At 39.5% G+C, this 26,308-nt stretch overlaps 1 protein-coding gene across 2 annotated transcripts in view; it reads right to left on the reverse strand.

The window, feature by feature from the left end:
- Positions 1-24,221, reverse strand: part of LOC121863720 (RNA transcription, translation and transport factor protein-like) — a 40,120-nt gene extending 15,899 nt beyond the window's left edge. Inside the window, exon 1 of one of the 2 annotated variants that reach the window (XM_042362465.1) lies at positions 23,984-24,221. In XM_042362465.1, coding sequence (XP_042218399.1) covers positions 23,984-24,011 — 28 coding nt within the window. In that variant the 5' untranslated portion in view covers positions 24,012-24,221. The remainder of the gene's footprint in view (positions 1-23,983) is intronic. The other variant, XM_042362464.1, reaches the window with a different exon arrangement.
- Positions 24,222-26,308: the final 2,087 nt, after the last annotated feature.

Genomic DNA, 26,308 nt, shown 5'->3' on the forward strand with positions numbered 1-26,308 from the left:
ATACCATGCATTTAGCTACTTTGGGCTTGCTATGATGACGCAAGAGATCTGCCCTGGCAACTGTACCGACACTCACAGCTGGTGGTGCGTTGGTAGGTACTGGTAAATATTTTTCACCCTAACGAAACTATTACCCATTTAGAGGTCGACCCCCAATTTTTTGCCAAATAATTTGGTCTTAAAAACTCGAACTACACACAGGTATATACGGTAAATAAGGACATGGGGGCCAGGTTTTTTTTTTAGGGGGGGGCAGCAAAAGTACACGGATTTTTAACATTCACGGGTATCTCTGTTACCTAACCCCCACGTATGTTAAGGGCCTACTGTATTTATTAATTTTTTTAAATAAAAACATTATGCTGTCATGGTTAGCAATTCTTATATTCACATAGGAAAAGTCATGAAATAAGGCAATTCTTGTATTCACGTACGACTTTTCCTTTTCCAAATAGTACAGGTTTATTGGCTATCAACTGAACCAAAAATGAGTTCTGGACCAAGTACAGTACTAAAAAGCCCAAAATTTACCATTTTCACAATGAATGGCAGGAAGTCTATTTTTTTACCATGAATAATTTGAAGTGCGCGTCTGATCTGCTATGCGTCTCCAGCTCTAGCTAAGAAAGGAATTCTTGAAAGGCATTTCAAAAGTTTTCACAAGAAGTATGATAATGATTTCCCACCCCAAAAAATCACAGCTTACTGCACAACAAACTCTTTTTACAGGTGAGAGCTCAAAATCAAGGGTAGCAACATTTTATCATTCAGGGTAAGTCGAGTACTTACAAGGTGAAAAAAAAACATTTCAAGATGGAGAAATATTCAAAGAAGCCTTTTGAGAAGCAGCAGATTCATTGATTGAAACTGTCAAAAATAAGTCTTAAATACTGCACTGTCTTCTATTAAGGATGTTCAGTTATCAAGAAACTGTCATGAGGCACTGTGAATTTATGGCTGAGGATTTGGGTGAACAAGTGAATAAAGACATACGCGAGTGTGTGTTCTTTTCATTACCATTTGATGAGTATTGTATTCTGATGTGGTTGATACATTACAATTATGCATTTTAATTATAATGGTGTTTAAAGACATGAGTACCAAAGAGGAACTGCTGAAAATTCTACCATTAAAAGGAAAGACACATTTCTGACTTTCAGTGATTTTGTTAACAGTACACAGTTGCCAGTGAGTAAGCCTGTATCTATAACAACTGATGGAGCACCTGCAATGGTTGGCCGAATCAGTGGGTTCATTGCCCTGTGCAGGAGTGATGATAGGTTTCCTCACTTCTTTTTTTGCCTCAAAAGATCGGCTTTCTGATCACAAGGGAGTGTGGCTGTTAGATTTAGCTTTTTTAGTTGACATGACTGCTATGCTGAATAAACTAAACTTAGATCTGCAGGGGAAAGATAAAACTTTAGTTGACATGATTAGTCCTGTGGCTGCTTTCAAGCAGAAACTAAAAACTAGTGTCTTCGCAGCTGTAGCAACATCAACTAGGAAACATCAGCAATATGTCTGAATGAGAAAACAAAAGGAAAAGAGTGTGACCAGTTTGACAGTGCTCGATATATTGAACAGGTGCAATACCTTGTCTCAGATTTTGACAGACGGTTTCAAGTTATAGCAACAATAGAAACTGTTGCAACATACGTATTTGTGTTTTGCGTTTGGTAAAAACACAAATGTTGAAGATATTGCATCTAGAATGGCATCAGTATTTAACATGGACATATCTGAAGTCAATAATGAGCTTCTGAAACTTCAAAATGGTATTCAGATCAAATCCATGGCAACAGGAGGAAGTTTCTGGAACCTTCTCAGTGAAGAAAAATATCCCAATGTCAGAAAATGTGCCATGTACCTCACAGTATTTTTTGGATCAACCTACCTCTGTGAATCAACATTTTCACACATGAAACACATCAAATCCAAATACCGATCAACAATGTCAGATGTACACCTGGATGCTTGCTTGAGGCTAGCAGTCCTATTTACACAAAGCTGGCAGACAACATTCAATGCTAACCATCTCATTATTAAAGTAAGTGTATGCTTTTGTCATGTTAACAATATATCATAATTATTGAAAAATATTATTTGTGTACCTCTCTCTCGCTATGAATCTACATATTTTATGGCAATGGCGGGGGGTGTTTTGGGTGAATAATAGGATGGTAGATCGCATCAGGGTAACTGTGGAAAAAGTATATCACATCACACAAAAGGTTGGCCACCCCTGCAGTACAGGGGTTATTAAAATAAACATTGAAGACATACTTCCAAAGAACCTAAACCCTTATTATGGTGGCAACCCTAAAATACTGTTCCACCGATACATTTGCAAACACACTTAACTCTTCAAGGTAAACTACAGTGTTGGTAGCACTGTGGTAGAGCACATGACTCTCACCACTGCACTGTATCCTGCATTTAATTCCTGGACCTTTACTGTTCCAGTGTTATGGAAATGACATGCCCATTAGTGTTAAATATAAACTTTTGCTGTATGCCAATAACAGTGCTATTTTAGTGTCAGGTAAAGATCCAAATGATATATTGTACAGGAGCTAACAAGTTATCTGAACTGGAGGCATGCAAACAATGGCGCAGACAACAAATTATCCCTACATCTTTGAATGGCTGAAGCAATACTACAGCAGTAATATCTCTGTTAGAAGGAATCCCTTTTAACCAGAACTCTCTGAGCCGGAATTGAAATTTTCTCAGAAAATCGTTCACAAATCCGGAATTTTCTGGAAAATTCTGGCTTTTGGAACAATCTTCCAAGGGGAACATTTTCTGGAAAGTTCCTTGAAAATTTTCCCAGTACCGGTAAAATTACAAAAAATTCCGGGGATGGGAGTTTTTTTGGGCTTGAGAGGTGAAAACTAGGCACATTTTCCAGGCACTCCGAGAAAAATTTTTGTTACCCCCAAAAATCCGGGGATGAGGGATTTTTTCTGGCTTTGATAGAGTCGTCTCATTACTCGGAAATTTGTCATTCCCAGAACTGCTCTGCATCAATTGTTCCGGCTATCGGCGATATCAATGTACACAGTATTTGGATCCAAATGAAAATTCATAAGGGTACACAAAACGAATTCATTGTGCTATGTAGGAATGAACCCATCTCAGCTGTAACCTCAGAGAAATACTGTACAGTACTCCCTCTTTATCGACGGGGGTTACGTTCTGTAGACGGCCGTCGATAAAGAAACCGTCGATACCGTGATGGTTACGTAATTTTTCTAACTATTATTAGCATATGTTGAATAAATGTACCTTTAAGCATTAATGCGTTTCCTTTACACATAACCTTAAATAATAGTGTATAAATAATAATATAATAAGTGGACAAAAATACTAGCAAACTTACGATTTCATTTATTGAAGTGAACATCGGTCCTTACAGTAAACAATACAGTGTACAGTATATACAAGTGTGATGATTGAGGCTTATTAAAAGCCTGACCAGTCAGATGAGTATGATGAGTCAAGGTCTGCATCTTCTTGAGGGGTGTGGGCAGGTACTGCGTCTTGTTGTTGTGAGGTGCCGGCAGCTTCTACGTCTTGTTGTTGTGAGGTGTCGGCAGCTTCTGCCTCCTGTTGCAGGATGCCGGCAGGTTCGGCGATGGCAGGCACTCGGCGACTGAAGAAGTTGGTGATGGTGGTCTGTGCTTTCTTGCTTCTCATTTCCCTCTGCAGTTCTATATATGGCAACATAACATTTTCAATAGCTCTCTTTGCTTTAAGGGACCTATCAAGGGAGGGATCAATGTCATAGAGACGAGCAGAGAGGGCCTTACTCATTCTTATTACTTCACCAAGATTATCTAAAGTTAAGTTCTTATTTTCATCATCACTCACTTCATCTTCTGTTTCATCCTGCAGCTCCACTAATTGTTCTAGTTCATCACTTGTAAATGGATCCCCAACATTTCCCAATAACTCTTCTTGCACCTCTGCCGCTGTTAAGTCAGAGAACCCTTCACCTCCAACTTCATTTGCCATAGTTATTATGTTGCGTAACTGAGGCTCGGCTGTTGGGAACCCTGTGAATGTTGGGACAATTTCAGGCCACAATTTTTTCCAACATGATCGGACACAGTTCTGCGACAGTTCATTGTGGCTTTCAGCGATGAAGTTTATGCACTGTGCAATATCAAATTTCTTCCACATTTCTCTGGGTGTCACATCAGCATCCTTATCAAGGCACTCACGAATCATGCTGAAAGTCTTCTCTGCATATTTAGCCTTAAACACGACAATGACTCCCTGGTCCATTGGCTGGATGATGGAGGTGGTGTTTTTTGGCAGGAAAACCACCTCAATGTTGGGGTGGGCAGTCTTGAGTTCTTCAGAGTGGCCAGGGCAATTATCTAGATATAATACCACTTTGAACTCCATGCCAAGTTCATCCAGATAATCTTTCACCTCTCTAGCAAAGCAGTTTTTCAGCCAATCCACGCACAAATCAGATGTCATCCACGCTTTCTTGTTGTTCCTGTAGAAAACTGGTAGCAAGTTCATGTTTTTATTTTTGAGAGCCCGAGGTCGTGCGGCAGTGTATAACAACATGGGCTTAATCATATGCCCTGCCGCATTCCCACATAGCATCACTGTCACTCGGTCCTTCGCAACTTTAAATCCAGGGGCACTTTTTTCCTCTTTAGAGATGTAGGTTCGGCGTGGCATCTTCTTCCACCATAGGCCTGACTCATCAGCATTAAAAACTTGTTCCGGCCTATAACCCTTTTGTTCTATGTGGTTAGCAAACTCTGCAGGGTATGCTTCCCCTGCCACAGTGTCTGCTGATGCTGCTTCGCCAGTCACTTTTATATTATGCAGCCCATAACGATGTCTGAATTTCTCGAACCATCCTTTGCTAGCTGCAAATTTTTTCAAATTGTCACCATCACCCTGATTATCACCATCACCCTGATTATCACCATCACCCTGATCATCACCATCACCAACACCATGATCATCACCTTTAGAAAACTTATCATAAAGTTCCTTAGCTTTCTGCCTAATAAATTTCGAGTCAAGTGGTATGCGGCGGCGGTTTAGGTCCTCTATCCAAATGTTCAGTGCTTTTTCCATTTTAATGAGGGCATCATCACGCACATGGCTTGTCACTTTTGATGTCACTGGTGCACTTGAAGCTAAAGCGTGCTTCAGATCCTTTGCACGTCGTTTAATTCCACGCACACTGGATTCGTTGAGCCCAAAGTGGCGGCCAACAGCTGCGTAGCTCATACCGCTGTCGAGTTGTTTCAGCACTTCATTCTTCTCATTCAGCGTCAGCACTCGTCTTGCCCTCTTAGGTGTAGATCCAGAGGGAGCAGCAGGTCGTTTGGGAGGCATGGTGATATAAGTTGATGTGATGAACCACCAGCAAAAGTTGAAAATCAAAGACTGTTGCCCACGCGGCTTGGCTGATGTCTGTGTTCAGGGAAGGCGGGCCGCGGGTAGACGCTAGTCACGCCACTAGTGCCGCCTAGCGGCGAAAGTACAAACAAGGCCCGCAGAGTTCAAATAAAGCCAAAATAAAAATCCGTCTAAATAATCCGTCGATAATCGAAACCGTCGATAAAAAATCCGTCGATAAAGAGAAATACTGTACTTGGACTGACTCTTTTTTTGTCTGGTGAATTAATCAAAGACAATATATACTGTAGTAGTTTAAAAAAAGGTACTGTACAGTACAGTAATGCTAAATTAAAAAAAATTCTATACAAATGCAAAATACCTCTCAGTTGATGCCCATAAGACCCTTTGCTAGGTGCTCATATAATGTCACTTGGACTACTCTTGCTCATCATGGTACTCTGTCCTAACACATAAGCTAAACCCAAGATACAAATTGTTCACAACATGTTAAGTGTGGTGGAGAGAGTGAAGCAACTGAGACTGAATCACAATAAGAGAATTTTCAATGGACTGTGCCCAGAAGATGAACAGTAACAGTAAACTTTGTAAGTAGGGTTATGAACCGGTTGGGAGCGGGAGTGAGTGAACACAATTTTATGGTACACTTTCTTCCTTACAGCTATAACAGACAGGAACAAGTTACTAGACTTCATCAAAAACAGTTATGGGATTAAACAGTTTAAAGCTAAAACTAAACAGTGCATAACAGCTGAAGCTACAGCAAGTCAATAGTTTCTATATTATTAGCCACAATATGTTCTATTGTTAAAGTGACCCGCCAGCCTCAGATAGTCCAAATGCAATGTAATGCTTGTTGAATTTATCAAAAAACTTCCAATGTTAGTCCTGTAGACATACTATGGTAGTACAGTGGGGTATGCTATAACGAATCTAATTGGTTCTAGAACCTTGTTCGTTATAGCATTCGTTCGTTATAGGATTAATCCGTTCCAGGCCCCCAAATACAACCACTTAACACTGAAAAATATAATACAGTATTAAATTGTAAAAATTGTAAAAAAGTGCATAAATATGCATCTAAACCCTTGAAATAAAGAATATCATTAATACTTGTAATACAGAAACAATAAATTAGTAAAAAAAAAAAAAAAAAAATTATAATGTTCGTTGTACAAGTTTCGTTCGTTATAGCATTATCAATTTTATAGGTAAAACCGTTCTTTATAGGAATATTCGTAGTAGGATCCATTCGTTATAGCATACCCCACTGTATTACAGTACTGATTAGAGACCAAGCATAAGCTTTAAGCTAAGGACCCTCCTGGAAACGAGCACCTGACATCTTTTTGGGCTATCCTTGATCAAATTGCCTTATTATTTACCTTTGTTGTATACCTGCACTGTCTAGCTAAGGCACATAGAAAATTGTATCCAGTACTATACTCCCATGGTCTATGTTCACCATATAACGGGTACCTACAATGTCTATATTGATGCTGACGTTTATATAATGCAGTACAGGGGCCCCCAAGTTCGCGTATTTTTCTTTTGCGGTTTTCTATTATTTGCGGATGACACCCAAGAATGTATGCGGGTAGTTATAAAGTTGCCGGCATTTTCGCGGCCGGGACAGGAAGTGCACGAGTTCTGTGGCATCCCGCAAGGCGTCACTCTTGTCCCAGGAGGCTGGCCCACGTGCACACCGCTCCCTCCACGCCTCAGTCAGGGCTAAACATTTGTACGTCCCGCGCATGTGCGAGTCTCCTCTCGTAACAACTGTGCTACTCGTGCTTGTTATGGCTCCCAAATGCCCTCAACCACCTCCATCCAGCCGTGGAAAGGCACCCAAACATGTGAAGAGAGAAAAGAAGGTCATGACCCTAGTGGAGAATATACAACTGCTGGACAAACTTGGGAGTGGCCAAAGCTTTGCCGCGTGTGGCCGGGAGTATGGCATTAACGAATTCGTAATGCAGTTGCCCTAAGTGCCCCCTCTTCGGCCAAGGTTGTTGCTAATGTGAGGGATACAGCTCTGGTGAAGATGGAGAAAGCCCTTAACATCTGGATTGAGGACTTTAACCGCCGGCACATCCCTCTCAGCCATAAGTTTATCAGTGAGAAAGCCAAGGTCCTGTATGACTGATCCCAAGCCCTACACCTTCTACACCTGCAAGAAAGCCTCAGCCTCCTGTTCAAGCACCTGATTCTAATTCCGACATGGACGACCCTACTCCTGCCGCTGACCTCCCTCCACTCTCCTCTGCCTCCTCTTCCGAAGCAGAGGAGGAAAACTTGTAACTCCTCTGCCTTCATCATTATATTCATCATTGGAAGGGGAGAGGAAAATGGGCTCTACACAAATAGCCAACATTTTTTGTTTGTGGGAATATTAATTCATTTACTCTAGTAATGATACAATGTTTTTTATTATGTTATCGTAGGAAAATGAATGGTTTATATAATTTGTTTATCAGAGCCCGTAAAATTTTCATAGACTACAAAATATGTTTTTCTCCCATACATACACCTGGCACCTTCCATACAGTTAAGGGCGAGTGACTGCCAGTTAGCACGCCGTCTGCAATATTGACTCTCCTTGCTCCCTGCCACATTTCACTGGATTTACTGTTATTAATAGTGTTTACTGATAGAAGAGTGCTTAACAGTGATTAATATTGTCATTGTAGCTAGGTTAGCTCATCATTGTATCCACCAGGCTACTGGCCCAGGCTTTGAGGTGTTAAGGTTTTTTCAACTCGTATTTTTTGGGTAGATATACATAACCTTCTTCATTTATTTTTCCTGATTTACATACACACACACACACCATCCTACGTACCATATTTGCCGGCGTATAAAACGCATTTTTTTTTTTATGTATCCCAAATTACCCTGTGTCTAGTGCACCAGTATTACGGATGGGAGGCTGAGCGCCGTAGGTGGAGATGCCTAGCTAGGGAGTCTGGGACGAGCAGTAGTCCAATAAGCACAAAATTTTTACTAATAATATTACTCATAATAAAATACTGAAAAACAAGCCAAATTATTACAATCACAAACTTATGGCAAATTTGCAGACGACGTAAATAATGGCTTACATTGGCTTAACGGCAGAGAGAAGCTCACAACATCTCACTGTACCTCCTTCCCCAGCATATGTAACCCACACCAGATACATGTCTTACATTATTTAACAACTATGTTACCTTTAAGAAACATTTGTTTATTATATAAATGAAAAATGACCCTAGAAAGATTAAAGAAATGTTAACAGAAAGTTCCGCCGCCAGTCAGCCATTTGCAATGAGTCGATGACGCCAAAACAATAGCGATGGTGCTACACCCTGGTGGCCGATCGCGGCAACACAAAACATCACAGCCAAAAATATGAGTTTCACATCCTGCCGGTAATTCTCTTTGACCAAAATATAAACAAGCCACACAGCTGCTCTGATCAGAGGTAGAGTTGGGTTAGTATAATGTTACTATACAGTAAAGCCTCCAATATCAATGGTTCGGCCATCAACTTTTCATATTTACGACCCTAATTAATTTAGGACCCAATTCAATTTACGTCCTTATTTCATTCGTATTTATGATCAAAATATAATAAAAATAAAATGAAATTACATTTTCATATAAATAATAACTAATTCCCGATATGTATTAAAAAAAATAAAAAATAAATTACTGTAAAAAAATGAAGAGCGCCTTGCGCAAAGAAGCTGCCTTGCTAATGAGTGGTAAACAACAGTCGGAGCTTGGCGGGCCTTTTGTTTTCACGCATCTGGAACAGGAACTGGAGAAAAACTTTCTCAGGTTTCTTACAGCATTTTTGCATCCCTATTCAACACGAGCAAGAGAGCAAGTGATGGTAGTGTTGTTTAAAAAGCTAATAGAAAGTGTATAAGCTTAGCCAAGAAACTAGATGTGTTATAACGATATGAAAAAGGTGAGAGGTCTGTGGATATTATAGTGGGATATGCTATAGCGAACGGATCCTACTACGAATATTCCTATAACGAACGGTTTTACCTATAAAATTGAGAATGCTATAACGAACGAAACTCCTACAACGAACATTATTTAAAAAGAAATTTTTTTTTTTACTAATTTATTGTTTTTATTACAAGTATTAATGATATTCTTTATTTCAGGGGTTTAGATGGATATGTATGCACTTTTTTTTACAATTTTTATAATTTTATATTATATTTTTCAGTGTTATGGTTGTATTTGGGGCCTGAAAGGGATTAATCCTATAAACGTAACAAGGTTCTAGAACCACTAGGATTCGTTATAGCATACCCACTGTATATGGAGCAAGCAATGAACATATTTTCTGAAGTGGATCCATTAACAGAACAAAGTATTAAAATTTAAATAAATGCAAATGACCTCTACATAAAGATGTATACAGTAATGAGAAAAGAAAGCAGCTGTGCAAGGTTCTTTCAAGAGCTTTATTATTCGAAGGCCTAAACCATCAACTTCAGCTACACCATCAAATTCAGCATCATAAGCAGCTTCAACATCAACTTCAGGTCCAGTAACAGTTTCAGCAACAGCTTTATGGAAAGCTACAGCTTCAGCCAGAGTTGAACCTGAGGACTTCGTCATCTGAGTAAAAACTCGCACAATATTCATTGGCTGTCATTAAGTTTTAGAATTTACCGTCATTGGTGAATAGAATTTTAGTTTTACATTCGTAAATATTATTTAAAACATATATGAACAGTAAATAAGCGTTGCTTTCATATTCATGTTGAGAAATGACGTTATGTTTTCACATGTGTGCACTAACTGTTCATATGCTGGCGTTCCCAATCATCTCGCCTTATTTCTTTACCATTAGTGGTTAGCTACTTCTAGTGTTCCATTTATTAACATCAAATAGCATTACTTAAAACATACATACAGGTATTCAATTATTTTAATTAAGTTTACTACAGCTACAACCAGGGTCTTATTTTCTTCAGTTTCTTAGGTAGAACCATCGTCACCCACGAAAACAATGCCGTCTTGTCTCCTCGTGTGTTTTAATATTCTAAGTATTATTAATGAATTGCATTGTTCATTTCAGATGTGTAAACATTAATTCAATCAAATACATATTCAGTAATAAACAATAATGAATCTTTTGTACATATTCTTAAGATAAATGACACGGTATCCTTAAATGCGAGTGTATATGTTGGCGTTCCCAATCATCTCTTTTTTTTTTCTTTGCCATTAGTGGTTCGCTACTTCAATTGTTCCATTTATTAACATTAAATAACGTTACTTAAAACATATATATTAATTTTTTTAAATTAAATTTACTACAGCTACAACCAGGGTCTTATTTTCTTCATTTACTCGTGTAGCACTATCGTCCCGGACTCCCGGCTGTAAACACAAACAAAAACAATGGCGTCCCATCTCCTCTTGTGTGACCATATTATTATTCATTCATATTGTATAAAGTGCATTCAGAAACATTATTTAAAGAATATAGTTTCCACTTTTCATTAATTGTTTTGTTTTGGGGGGGAAAGAGGGTAAAAAGCCACACAAAAGATATGAAAAGGTCACACTTGGGAACACATCTCATAATTATTGCTTTATTTTAATGGTAATTAAAGATTCGCAATAAGACGATTCACCTTACACTGCAATATTGGAGGACACATTACCGTCGTTATTCGAGGCTTTACTGTTTTGTAAATATATCAGAAACAAATTAAAAAAAAATATCACAGTCTACCCTCAAGTTCGTACTCTATTACAGTACAGTAATCCCGTGTTTTTGGTGGGTTTTTTTATCGCGGTTTTGACCATTCGTGTTTTTTTTTTATTATATATATATATATATATATATATATATATATATATATATATATATATATATATATATATATATATATATACAGTGGGGTATGGTATAACGAAGGCGGATGAATACGGGACTACTTCGCCTGGCGCATGAATATTGTTGTACCGCGACCCACAACAAGAGCGTCAGGCGCCATCTTTGTCTCATTGTGCACCAGTGTTATTGTTGAAATTTCGTCTTTTGATGTGGAAATTCGCGTTATTTGTATAACTATTTTGTTATACAAGTATACAATTGTAACAATGAGTCGTCCAAAGCGAGTGAGAAAGCTAATAACCCTTGAAACTAAGAAAGAAATTATAAAGAAACGTGAGAATGGAAGAAGCATTGCGAAACTTAGTGATGAATATGGGATGGCTAAATCGACTATATGTACGATTTTGAAGAATAAAGAGGAGTTAAAACTGTGCAAGTGGCTAAGGGAATCTTTAGACTTAGCAAAGCAAGGTGTAATGTGATTGAAGAGATGGAAAATTTACTCTTAGTGTGGATAAAGGAGAAAGAAATGGCAGGTGGTAACATTAGTGAAGCTATAATTTGTGAGAAGGCTAAACAATTGTTTGAGGACCTTAAAGCCAAGACTCCCAGTGGAAGTGATAGTGATGTGCCAGTGTTTAGGGGTACCTGCATGCTGAATAACACTAAGGTAAGATAAAGTACCGTATTTTTTACATTTTCCACAGAATTTTTTCAGTGTTAAGCGGTTTTATTTGGGGGCCTGGAACGGATTAATCCTATAACGAACGAATGCTATAACGAATGAGGTTCTGGAACCAATTACGTTCGTTATAGCATACCCCACTGTATTGTGAAAAAGTATACAGTACAGTATTACACCACAATTACCGACATCCTTCACATTGGGTTGGCTAGATGGCTACGAAAGAAATTCTGTAAGTTTGATCTACGTATCAACCCAGCTGGCACTGGTGCCGTGTGGCAACTCAACCAACTCAACTTTAATAACAAAGCACAGAACTGACTCGAGGGTAGACTCACATTTTTTCTACATTACATTACATTTTGTTGTTGTTTCTTATTACAGTATTTGTGAGAGGATTTCCCCATTATTATTTATTTGTATGCATTTTAATACAACTGTAATAATAATAATAATAATACAGTAATAGTAATAAACAACGGTTTATTGAGAGGGCATAGCAGCCGGAAGGCTATAAATATACAGTTACATAATTAGGGAATGGGTCACTTGATTGACGAATAACATAAGTGATACAAATATGATGTACTGTATAATAATTAAGTGGGGAGAAGATCATACTACAGCACATTTCAACATAGTGACAGCGTAAATGGGTATGATTGGCTGGGAGTGAATATGTACACTGGTTGAATAAAAACTGTACTCTGTACCTCCAATTGTAAACCTGTATGACAATTGTACTGAATCAATATTATTTCTATTATTACTGGGATCAGATGAGAAAAGGGAGACCCCCCCATCAAAACTGCTGGTTTTCTCTGGGTACTCCAGAACAGATTGATCTCCCAAACAATTATTAGCCTAATAAAAATGAGAAATTATAAATTAAAATTAGTGACATGCCAATCTTGAACCTCAATATGTGGCCAGGTACAGTACCCCAGTGATCTAATATAAGAGCTTGAAGCCTAACTTGGTATGCAGTATACTGTAGTAAACTCCTTTCTTTAAGGATATGTTGGGGGAAAGGTCTGTTAAGACAATTTTTCCTAAATTCAAATTTCTTTAGGTTATAGTCTACTGTACAACAAAGACTGCAGGACCTATATTAAAAAGGAGAAGTGAGAAACGTGTGTGCGTTTCTTACTTGTTTTATTATGCAAGGAAGTCTGTAAAGTATAATCAACTCGCAAATACACAATACATTAGTGAGATACTTGACACTACTTCTTACCTACCAGATCCTGAATGCGTGACCGCATGCCAGAAAGAGCACAATGCAGGTCCACTTCAATGTTCAGCCTGTTTCTGTATTTGGTCCAAACAGCAATGAGCGTGGAAAATGCAGCCTCACAAAGATACATGGCTCCGAACAGTCAGAATCTGAACAGCTTGACATGAGATCAGGGGGTAAACAGGAAGGTACAGTACTTGACCCAGAACGTCTCTAAATCCAGATTTTCAAAGTCGTCCTCAGCCGAGGAGTTGAACTTCAGTTCAAGGAACTCCTCCTGGACTTCATCCGAAACATCAGCTACATTACAGTGGGATGGGTTCCTGATGAATTTCCATGCCTTGCACTTTTCATCTATATCCAGAAAATAGCAGACAAATTCTGATTTCAACTCAAATCAGATGAGAGATTACTTGTTTTTTAATTCAAAATCGAGCTGACTATGTAGGAGAGCGGAATCCAAGTTTGCAAAACAGGTTGTGTTTCTATCCTCAATTCAACATTTCCAAAGGTTGAGTTTGGCCATGAACGCTCGATTGGCGTCGTACTGCATTATCATGTTGAAGTTCTTCCCTTGCAGTTTTAGGTTGATGGCATTCAGTGCTTCAAAGATGTCCACAAGGTAAGCTAGAGACAGCTGAAATTCTTCAGCCTGGAACTTCTCATGGAGATCTGTTTTTTGCTGCAACTCTAGAAAAGTTTCCACTTCTTCTCAGAGTTCGTAAAGCCACCCAAGCATGTTTCCCTTCGAAAGCCATCGTACATTTGTATGGAAAAAGCAAGGCTCGATGGTCAGAATCCATGACCTTGCACACAGCTGTTAGAAGAGGCGACTACAGTATTTAAGGCTCCAGCTTTGATGAAGTTAATTACCTTGATGACCAGGTTTAGGACATCCCTCATTTCAGCAGGTAGAGTTTTGGATGCTAAGGCTTCACGATGAATGACACAGTGCGTACCAATAGCAGAGGGTCTTCTTTCTTTCACCTTCTTAATGAAATTCGATCGCGAACCAACCATGGCCAGAGCTCTGTCTGTACAAACCTCAACCAGCGAGTCCCACGAAAGTTGATTTTCCTCGAAGTTCGATACCAGTTGGAATAAATCTGTTGCTATCGTAAAATTTTCCAAGGAATGACAGAACAGCATTTCCTCCTTGACACTGTTGTCTGACATGAAACGAGCAATGTCAGTCATTTCGTAACACTGGATGGCAAAGACAGGAGAGGCCCTTATCTGGTCGATAACTTGATCTTTGATATCTTGAGACATGTCATCGATCCTTCCCTTGATGGTGTCGTTTGATACAGAGATATGCGAGAGCTTGTTAACACCATCCTTTCCCAGGACGAGTTCTGCTGCCCACAGTAGACTCAGGTTTATGAGTCTCTCCGATGTTATGGCTCTTCTTGTCCTTTGCTATCAACAGAGCAATCTCGTAGGAAGCCTCAACAATCTTTGAAGTCTTTTGCCAAAAAGCTCCACTGCTGTCCATCTGCGCTCGCTTCAAGGACTCCTTTCTTGCCTCAAAGAATGCCTTAGGTTTGTTGGCCAATTCAGGATGGGTTGTCATTAGGTGGTGTTCCAAACATTTAGACAATTCCCTATTCCCCCCCCCATTAAGAACTGTTCCTCTAGAATATATTGTATACTACTGTAATACATCTACTCCTCGACTTATGACCTACTCGCCTTACGACAGCCCCAGTCGTACCAAAAAATTTTTCAAATTACAGTACATATTTTCGAGTTCCGAAGTTAGTGATTGCGCTGTGTACTGACAAAAAAAATGTTTGTAATTCCCTTTAAAATGGCTGGCATGCTTAAAAGTGAGAGTTTTATGGTGCTGAGAAGAAAAAGAGACACCCATTTTAGATTTTCTATGTATTATCTTCGCATTTTCGACTTTGGACCAATTCGACTTACGACCTGGAATTGGGTCCCTAACCCAGTCATAAGTCGAGGAATGGTTATATATATAACAAATACAGTAATAATAGTTGGAGGATTTACAACTTTATTTTTTTCTTTTATTTTTATTAAGAATAAATATGGTCCATCCACACAGACACCATGTTTACAATTAATTTGTTGACATTCTTCCTAGCAAGTGACCTAATGCTAAGCTGCAGAATGCTTCCCCTATGAACTGTTAACAAAATACAGTAACACCCAAATCTACTTAACCTAAATTAATGCACTTCTATCCTATGGTAGATTCAGCAGGTTTGGTTGGTATATCCTAGTACCTGTACTGTATTTACAAAAATCATCGGTCAATGGCAAACATACTGTACATACGTGTGTGTGTGTGATGAAATGCAAGCCAGGACAAAATTGCTAAACTAATCATAAAAAATTTGCTGTAAAACCATGTTTTTTTGTTTGCATATTAATAATTTAAAAACAATTCATAATCATCAATACAAAAAACTTGCAGACGATTTGTCATGTTTATGAAAGGATGGCTTTGTTGGCTAGCCTTGGTCGAAGTGCCGTACACTGAGAGTTATAATCACCCTCTTCCATTAACGAGGGTTGTCGTATTTACAACCAGTTTTAAAAATTTGAGTCCTGAAGGACACTGCACTACAATACTTGACAGGGAGGTGTAGCGGTAAAATAAACTAATTCAAATACAGTATTATAAGTTAATTTTACTGCCATGCCTCCCTATTTGATTTTAGGGTTTTAAGCCTATATTTTAATTCAGTGACAAATGAGCTAAGCTGTTGCATCACCAATCAATCAATCCCTGTCGGGCACTGCAGTGCGGTGTCCTTTGTGACTCAAATTTTTTAAAACTGGTTGTAAACACGATGACTCCCGTCAACGGAAGAAGTTCATTAAAACTCCGGGTGTTACTGTTTACGATTGTTGTATACCTGCACTGTTTAGGTACATGGGAAACTGTATATATACCGGTACAGTCTATACACACCATGTGTACACGATCAAAAAAGTATCTGTACATTTCGCACAAAACAGTCTGACACCACAGATGATGGATATTACAAAATGCTATACAGTGGCCCCTCGGTTAACGAACGGTTCGATTAACGAACGGTTCGACTAACGAAATTTTGGTTAACGAATTACCTCCCATAAGGCTCTTCAATTCGGTTAACGAACAAAACTTCGATTAACGAAATCCTTAAGAAAAAGATGTTTTGTTGTGAGCATCAGCTGATGGGCTAGTCTGCCAATTCAGTAATCTGTTGTTCTATGTTTACATTTGTTTCCAGTGGAGTAAATATCAAGAAAGTTGTGCTCTTTAATATTTTTGCATTTTTTATATTAAAATTATTAGTCATTTTAAAGTTTAGTTAACATATTGATAATATATGCAGAACAGGGAACTAGTTTTTTGTGCACCCATCAGCCACTTGACTCAGCCACCAGGCGTCAGTTTGGCTTTGTTGACAGTGGAGTGAACATCGATTTTGCTGATGCCCTGAATATTTTTGCATTTTTACATTAGAATTACCCCGGTATTGGTCATTCTGAAATTTAGTTAACATATTGATAATATATAATGCAGTGCAGTGTTGATTTAAATAAAATAATCTTGAATTACACCTAGTGAACTTAAAATTTTATTGATGAAATTACTGCATCAAGCATGGGTCCCCTGAAAGGTGATTTCTCCTCCATCCCCACTTCCTTCTCTTCTCCCTTCTCCTCCACCCCCACTTCTAATTCCCATCATCATCATCAACCAGGAACCTTCTACATACACACCTCAAAGTAAGTGTACTTTACCGCATTTTTTTTTACTTTGTATGTACTTTTCTGTGAGCCGGAACCAATTACCCAATATCCCATTGAAACAATGGATTCGGTTAACGAAATTTTCGGTTAACGAACTACCTACTCTGTGGAACGAATTGCATTCGTTAACCAAGGGACCACTGTACAGTACTGTATATCGTTTGCTAGCAACATTTCCTATTTTATCCATAGTTAGAAGAGTATTGTTATTATATGCACATTCAAAAGAAAAAAGGTTTATCTTGTAAACCATGCATAGATAGTGTGGTTCATGTTGGTGGTTATGTTGCGGCATTAGTGTGATCATTTAGGAAATCATCGGACCCAATGTGCACAGTTACCTTTTGATTGTGTGTACCTGCAATGCCTACCTGGGCACAGGTCACTGACCCACATCGGGGACTGGGGGGACGAAAATGTAATAAACAACTTAGTGGTCCCTCGGTTAACGAACTCAATTCGTTCCAGAGGGTCGTTCGTTAACCGAATCCATTGTTTCAATGGGATTTTGGGTAATTGGTTCCAGCTCACCGAAAATTACATACAAAGTAAAAACAAAATGCAGTAAAGTACACTTACTTTGAGGTGTGTATGTAGAAGGCTCCTGGTAGATGATGATGGGAATTAGAAGTGGAGGAGGAGGAGAAGGGAGAAGAGAAGGAAGTGGGGGGGTGGAAAAGAAATCACCTTTCAGGGGACCAATGCTTGATGCCGTCATTTCACCAATAAAATTTTAAGTTCACTAGGTGTAATTCAAGATTATTTTCTTTAAATCAACACTGCACTGCACTATATATATTGTCAATATGTTAAATAAATTTCAGAATGACCAATAATTGTACTGTAAAAACGTAAAAATACTGTGTTCAAGAGACCCACAAGCAAGATGTTACCTCCACTGAACAGAGACACCAACTGAGGCCTTGGTGGGTGAGTGAAGTGGCTGATTGGCGCACCAAAAATTAGTTCCCTGTACTGCAATTACGTTAGATAAGTGTTAAAACGACTAATAATTTTAATATAAAACTTAGAAAAATATTGAATAACACAACCTTCTTGAGATTTACTCCAATGGAAACGAATATAAGCCCTAGAACCGATTACTGTATTGGCGGACTAATCTTCCAGCTGGTGAGCAAGCCATAACATGTTGACATGATTTCGTAAGAATTTCGTAAACCGAATTGAAGATTCTTATGGAAGGTAATTCTTTAACCGAAATTACGTTAACCGAGGCGTTTGTCAACTGAGGGATCACTGTAATAAAAATATTAATAATAAAAATAATAATAAAGAACCATAAAGAAATACAAAAATGAAAAAAAAATCAAGTGTTGTCAAAGTAAGAGAAACAATTGAGACGCTGCAATTGTGTGTAAATGAGGCAGAAAGTCAGATCAGCAACCTGGAACTTGGTCACAATTTTCGTGATGCCATTGACAGCAGCAGGTTCTACCATTAGACAACACATTATGCTTCCAATATCTTCCCAGGCAGTAGTACCTCCCTGTTTGGTAGCTGCCTACTACCTGCATTGCCTATACAGTTAACCCTCACTTTACGCGGCTAATGTAACCCGCAGGGTCCCGCGTAAAGTGAGAAACGCGTAAAGTGAATAACATAACATATGGGATTAATTGAAATGGAGTCCGGGCCGACCCCCAAACTCCACTTTTTGACGACACACAACTATGTTGTAGTAAAAATTTTATCTTAACTTTATGATGGTATGAAAAAACAAGTAATATAGAAGAGGTTAGGTTAGGAAAGATAAAGGTTAACATAGGAAAAATAAAGGTAAGGTTAGAAAACTAAAAATTAGGTGTAACACTTACGGTAGTAGAAGAGATGGGTCGGCATACGGGGATGGAGGCTGGTTCCGAGGCAGAGGGCAGATTACTGGCCCTCAGGTGAATCACCATTACTAGGTGAATCACCATCACTGTCACTTACAGTTGTCAGGGCTTCCCTGACAAATCCCTCAAAGTCATCTTCACTGCCACTATCACTGGCTTGGGCTGGCTGTGGTGGGTTGCGGGCGAAGAAATCTGTTATGCTTTGCTGACGGCTGGCGTTGATGTTGTCGTGATACACCTTGATGTACGGCTCCATAGCCTGCACCAGCCGGGTATGGAAGACTTCATAGCGGTCATCGTCATTGTCGCGGGAAAGGAAGGACTTCATCTTCTCTGCACACTCCATGGCACCCTTAATATCACTATGACTTAAATTGTGTTCTTCGGAGACTGCCGCACCTTCTTCCTCCTCTTCACTGACGTGTTCTTCTTCCAACATCTCGTCGGCAGTCACTTCAGGATTTCTGATCACCTCCAGGATGTCGTCGTTGGTGGTCTCGGAGAAGCCTGGAACTGTAACAGTCTGCGCAGCTTCTCTGGCAAGGTCCACTGCTACTGCAACATTCTGAACCTCACCAGTCACAGATTGACTCCTCTCACCTGGTATTCCATGCAACACATGTCTCCATGCGTGACGAATTGTAGCAATAGACAGCTGATCCCATGACTCCACCAAGAAGTCCACAGCTTTCTTGATGTTAAATACTCTCCAGAATTGTTTGAAGAGTATTTTTTGCTGTTCTAACTGTTGATCCTCATCTTCTTCGCTCTTGCTATCGGTGGTGGTGTCACTCAGGTTACGCAACTCTTCCCTGGTGTTGGTGTAGTCGTTCAGGAGCTGGAATTTTTTTGTTGAGAATGCAGCTTTCACATTGCAAATCAACTCCTGGTCCATGGGCTGGATTAAAGACGTAGTGTTGGGAGGAAGGAAGACCACTTTTACGTTGGGGTGACGATCTAACAGTAGGGGCGAGTGTCCTGGTGCGTTGTCCAGCAGCAACAAAATATTAAATGGCACATTCTGTCGCTCACAGAATTTTTTTACATCGGGAACAAAACAGTCATCAAACCAGGAGAGGGACAGTGTAGAGAACATCCATGCCTTACGTGCGGTCAGCCAGTGGACATTTAGCTTGGTCATGTCCATGCTCTTGTAGGCGTGCGGCTTGCGGGCTGTGTGGATCACCGATAACTTGAGCTTACAGGTACCATAGGCATTGGTGGTAAACAGGACGGTGATGCGTTCCTTCTGCATTTTCCGGCCCCGAATCCTGCTGGCATTCTTCACAACGAAGGACTTGGAAGGTAGCTTTTTCCAGAAAAGACCAGATTCGTCCATGTTAAACACCTGGTCGTCACTGTACTGTCCTTCCTCCATAATCTCATGTAAAAACGGAGGAAATTCCCGAGCCGCAGCACGATCAGCACTCACTTCTTCACCACCAATGTTTATATTGGTGATCTTGTTCCGGATCTTAAACCTCTGTAACCACCCAGAGGAAGCATTAAAGGTTTTGGGCTCTGAAGTTCCCATCTTTCGTGCCACTGCCATGTACAGTTCACGTGCGTAGTCCTTAACAGAGCGCGTGTCGACCGCCATGTTCCGTCGCGCCTGACGCACCAAGTACCTCACAAGTAATTTTTCTGTCTTGAGAAGCACCTGGTTGTGAAAATACTTGATCATAGAAGCACCTGTAGACTTTGTGATCTTCATGTGCTCCTTTATCTTGGCTGAATCCTTCTTTATAGTCCGGATCGTAGATTCGTTCACGCCATGCTGGCGCGCCAAATCAACCTGCCTTGTTCCTTTCTCCAACTCTTGGATGATGCTATACTTCACCTCGTAGCTTAAGGAACGTCGTGTCTTCTTTGGTTTAGTGCCGCTGGGTCCAGGTAAGGAAAGGTTTCTCTCTGGGGGTGGTGGTCCGGCGGAAGCCATTTTACGGAACAATGGATGCGCGTTTACACGGAGTGGCCTTGAGGGATGAAACTGCCGCGGCTAGGTCAAGCGTCGTCTTTCCTCCCTCCCTCCCTCCCCCGGGTGGACACGTCATAATACTTTAAGCCAATTACAGCTAGCAGCAGAGGGGGGTAGGGATGCATGGCCAATCACAGGTCTGATACGTCATATGACGTCAGTGATAACGCAACAAAGACACACACTGCGCAACCTTACCGCGCCGCTTGCCCAAGCGGAGGGAGGAGGAGGGAGAGGCAGGCAGGCAGGCGGGCGGGTGGCGGGTGGGGCGAATCTAAAAATAGCGTCGCGCCGGACACTCTCCGCGTAATGGGGTTCACGTACCGCGTAATGTGAGCACGTGAGGTTCTGGCAAGGCACCGCGTAAACGTGGAAATGCGGAATGCGGGACCGCATAAAGTGAGGGTTAACTGTACTGTATTCTTTCTTTTTTTTACGGGGAGTAGCCCACCTGGGCACAGGTCACTGACCCACAGAGGGGCCTAAGGGGCAAAACAATATGAGTAAAAAGTAATTAAAAATAGAAAAGAAAAAGATTATCTTAATCTACACCACGAAGATGCCGGAAAACCACCTACGTATTTGAAGCGAGACATTGTCTGAGTATGGAAACACAGAAGAAGGCAGATCATTCCACAGTTTGGCTGTGTGAGGAAAGAAGGATGTACTATAACGGGTTATTCTAGCGTGACTGACATCCACAGAGAAACAGTGGTCACCGCAGGTAAGAAGAGTGTCACGAGCCCACTGGCCAGACCACTCACGGTCACAGGGGAGGGTTTGGCGTTTAAGATATTATCTTTTCACACACTTGCAGTCATCCCATATTATTTATGCAACTATTTTTGTCCTTTTATTACTTATTCCAACAATTTATATTTCTAACTCGATAAAAAAAAGAACAAATTTGCATAATTTTACCAGTAAATGAAAAATAAATTGAATGAAAAATGTATGCATGTTGAATGACGCAGATAGCGTCTACAGGCGAGATTTGGATTGCACAGCAGCTAGCAAAAGGGGTTAAGGGTATTCGGCAAAGCAAGCACTCCATATTAATTATTATTGTGCCAAACAGATTTGACTGGTAGTATTTTTAAAATATAAATGTCTAGGATGTCTGCAGATTTAGGAACAGTTTGGTTTTTTTTTGGGGAGGGGGGCTTTAAATAGAACATTAATATTACAGTACTGTAATGCATCGAGGACAAATCTTGTGGAATAAAAAAATTACTTTGATTTTTGGATGCTACTATAGAATGCATTTTTTTTTTTTTACAGGATTAGCCCACCAGGGCACAGATCATTGACCCACATCAGGGCCTGGAGGTGAACTGGAGTTGGTCTACCGGGATATTTTCACCCAACCAAACCTAACTTTATCTTATATATCCTAACCTATCTTAATCCAACCTATCTTAACCTAACCTACCTTAACCTAACCTACCTTAACCTAAGCTATCTTAACCTAAGCTATCTTAACCTAAGCTATCTTAACCTAACCTATCTTAACCAAACCTAACCTAGGTTGGGTTAATGGATGCTACATTGTAAATATTCCAGTAGACACAACTCCAGCTCAGTAGACCGCAAACTAAAGTAGCACTGATTTTTGTTTGTGCTATGGTAAGTATGCTGTGGCTGCCATGCTTCTAGCATATTAAAATAAGAATGCCACTGATCTACATCTGATCTAAGTAGATAATCACCAAGAATTTATCATTAGACATTAGTTATTTGTCTAATCATGAAGCTTTAATCACTTCCAATATTTGTCTGGCATTTGTTCAAATTGGTTGAGGCTGATGATGCTGATAAGGTCATTGCACTGAATTCAGTCACTTGCAATCATGGAAGCTGTGGATGCGGACGTTCAGCAAGTACTGCATATGATTCTTTTGACACACTGGCTATAGGTACTGACTGTGTTGTTAATGGTATGATTAGGTTAGATTAGTTAGAAAGAAGGCCATCTTTGTAACTATAAATGTATAGTCAGCCCAACACAAATGCTCAATAGGCTGCCATACCAATAAACACCAGCGTGTTGCATACGGCTGCCGTACCTATATTCTGCGTCTTCTTTTAAATCCTTCCAGGACATGAAATGTACACATGAAATGTACAGGCACTATGGAAAAGTTTGAATTACTGTATCTCATTTTATGACTTCATAAAAGAGATTCCAGAAATATGGTTAGGTTGACTTAGGTTAGGGGTCATTTTGTTTAAGGTGGGCTGAACTAATAGCCAGATTCAACCAGGAAATAGCAAAATAGCAGTCAATCATCTGTCAAAATACAATAATGGAATGATATCAACAGCCTCAACCAATCGGAACAAATGCCGGAAAAATTGCTGAAGCAAGTGCCATGTCATGAACTGGTTCATTCATGATAAAATCATACAAGGTTCTTTGATTTCTTGTTTTCATTTACTAAAGTACCAAAGGCAGTCATGGCCCACTTGCCATTTAAAAATTAAATTAGGCTAATATAAAAGACTTTACACTCGCTTTCCCCCGTCTCAGTAACAGTAAGTTCGCCCACAGCAGGTGTTAAGTCATGCTAGGTTAGGTTAGTTTAAGGTTAGTTTAAGGTTAGGTTAAGGCTAAGTTAAGGTTAAGTCTGGTTTAGGTTAGTTTAGGTTTGGTTAGGTTAGGTTAGTTTAGGTTTGGTTAGGTTAGATCAGTTTAAGGTTAGGTTAATAGGTAGGTTAGGTTAGATTAAGGTAAGGTTAGATTAAGGTTAAGTTAGGTACGGTTAGGTTACGTTAATTAACTTGAACTTTTAAATAAAGACCTTTTAACATATTTGCCATAACTAAGACAGTGTCAACTATAAAACTGAAATTGCGGCATTTGAAATTCTTTTTTTTTATGAAAAATCAACGGCTGCATAGTAGTAAATAACTATCTTAAATTAAATGTACAATCATATCCTAGCCTCCCCACTGTACAGTATTTATATTTAATATATTATAAAAAAAACGTCTTAAGAGACAATCTAGAGAAACAAACCATTATCACTTTCGCCCAATCACTAAAAATATTTACACCCACTTCTTTCTAACATCAAGATCTGCTATGGTACATGTGCTAACATGATGGAAATAAATACATTGCCTATATTACGTGTATAATACATATATGGGAGGAGGCAGTCAAGACAGTGGACAAAACAGTAACATGCATGTCTAACCTCACCTGAATCTCGTCTGCTTACCATTAGCATTAAAGTTCTCTGGGGTCATGTAATCTAGCGCCGTCAACTTTCGCCGAAACATTTTTATCTAATGTAAAAAAAAGTTCAATTGCGGTTTTTATTGTGGCAACGTGACAGACTGTGAGCCTTGATGCCGATGCCAGCTGTGCCAGGCGTTCTGCTACCACGAGCCGGATACCGCTGACTCCATCACGGCCTCCAACCTCTGCACCCCAGGCCCAAACCTTGCTAGGGACGGGCAGTTTTCATATATTAAGGAAAAATACCTTATCTAACAAATGCCCATACAGTGTCAGAAAATTATAGGTTTAATACTCTGACGTAAGACACCGTTATTTCCTCAGTATACGGTTTAGAATGAGTATTAGTGGTTCATTGGTGGGGTTTATACTTCCTCACTTTGTACTGAGCTTCATATGGAGACAATAGATATTACCTCATGAATATAGAATAGTAAAGCTTCCGCTAACATTCACTGTTGTATAACATTTATAAACAATTCTGTTATATTGCAACTCACACAGCAGTGAGTATTAGTAAATCACGTGACAATTATAATAACTCATAACTTTTTTTATTTACGATGAAAACGGAAGTGCGACTAGAGTCGAGTGTTTTCAGTGTATTGTTAAATTAACAAGCAATGGCAGTAATCTGATAAGTGGCGAAAATGAGATTAAAAAAATACATGATCATGAAAGTTACGCCTTTAGCCAGTTAGCCACGCACATTGACCTACTAATTTACTTTTATCCTTTTAACCACTGATCGGCTCGTTAACCGCTTGGCCGATCGGTCACGTCTCTGTTACGCACTGTTGGCAAGTACTGGGCATGGACCGGCTCCTAAATGTACCTGAACCTGCTCCAGTGTTGGTCAAGTCTTGTCTTGAAAGAGCTCACACTCGGTGCCGTCACAACACTTTCTGGTAGTTTGTTCCAAGAGTTAACAACCTTCAGTCCGAAAAAGTTTGCCCTCATAGTTTCCTGGACTTGCAGCTTCTTCAATCTTGAGCTGCGACCCCTTGTAGGGCGAGCGTCCGCCAGCTCCAAGTAAGGATACTCGACTGAGTAGTGCCCCTTGAGATGCTTATACACCTCAATTAGGTCACCCCTTGCCCGTCTGTAGTATAAGCTAGGCAAGTTCAGGCGCTTCAATCTCTCAGGGTAGCTGAGGTACTGAAGTGCAGGCACCAGTCTGGTGGCCCTCCTTTGAACATTTTCAACCAACTGACAGTCCCTAGCATATCTCGGGGACCAGACAGTACTCCAGATGGGGAAGTACTTCACTCTTGAAGATCGTTACGAGGGACGGACCGTCTAGATATCTAAACGACCTTCTTATAAGACCCAATAATTTATTTGCTTGATTTACCTTCTTCTCGCAATGGCCCGAGAACTTCAGCTCATTGTCAACATACACACCCAGGTCTTTCTCACATTCAGTCTGTAATTAGTTTACCCTCCTCGCCACTAATAGCCCTGTTAGCAGCTTGGGCGTTCGGTCACGTCCAAGGAATAGTCCGGGTCGCGTCTGTTACGCACTGTTGGCATGTTACACTGTACTGGACGAATGCATTGGCTTCAGAGCGATCTGTAATCTGTACCTGCACCAGGATTGGTCAAGTTTTAACACTGGCACCATTCTGGATTCAGTATATGCCCAGTATTTGCCAACAGTCCGTAACAGAGATGTGACTGACCGCCCAAGCGGCTACTCAGTGGCGATGAAGAGAATTGAAGATGAACTATTTACTGAATTGAACTGAAATAGTTTGAATTGAAACAGTTTGAATTGAAACAGTTTATTTAGCCAGAAAAATACAGATACAGAGTGGATAATAATAAGTTTAATAACAATATTAACATGGCTGAGCCAGTTGAGAACCTGAGCTCTTTTTGAGGCACCTGATATATACTATACATTTATCTCAAGGAAGTATTATGTAACATTTAGTATCATCTGGAATAGTACAATAGCATGGTACACTACACAGTGTATAGTGTATGTATGTGAACAATCTTCTTATAAGACCTACTATATAGCTTAGTTATTTGATTTGCTTCCTCCCAATGGTCCGGCATGTAATATTCCTCAGTAATTACAAACACACATTATATATATATATATATATATACATATATATATATATATATATATATATATATATATATATATATATATATATATATATATATATATATATATATATATATATATATATATATATATATATATATATATATATATATATATATATATATATATATATATATATATATATATATACATATATACTTAATAGA

Source organism: Homarus americanus, unplaced genomic scaffold (genome assembly GCF_018991925.1).
Source record: "Homarus americanus isolate GMGI-L3 unplaced genomic scaffold, GMGI_Hamer_2.0 scaffold48354, whole genome shotgun sequence".
Taxonomy (NCBI): domain Eukaryota; kingdom Metazoa; phylum Arthropoda; class Malacostraca; order Decapoda; family Nephropidae; genus Homarus; species Homarus americanus.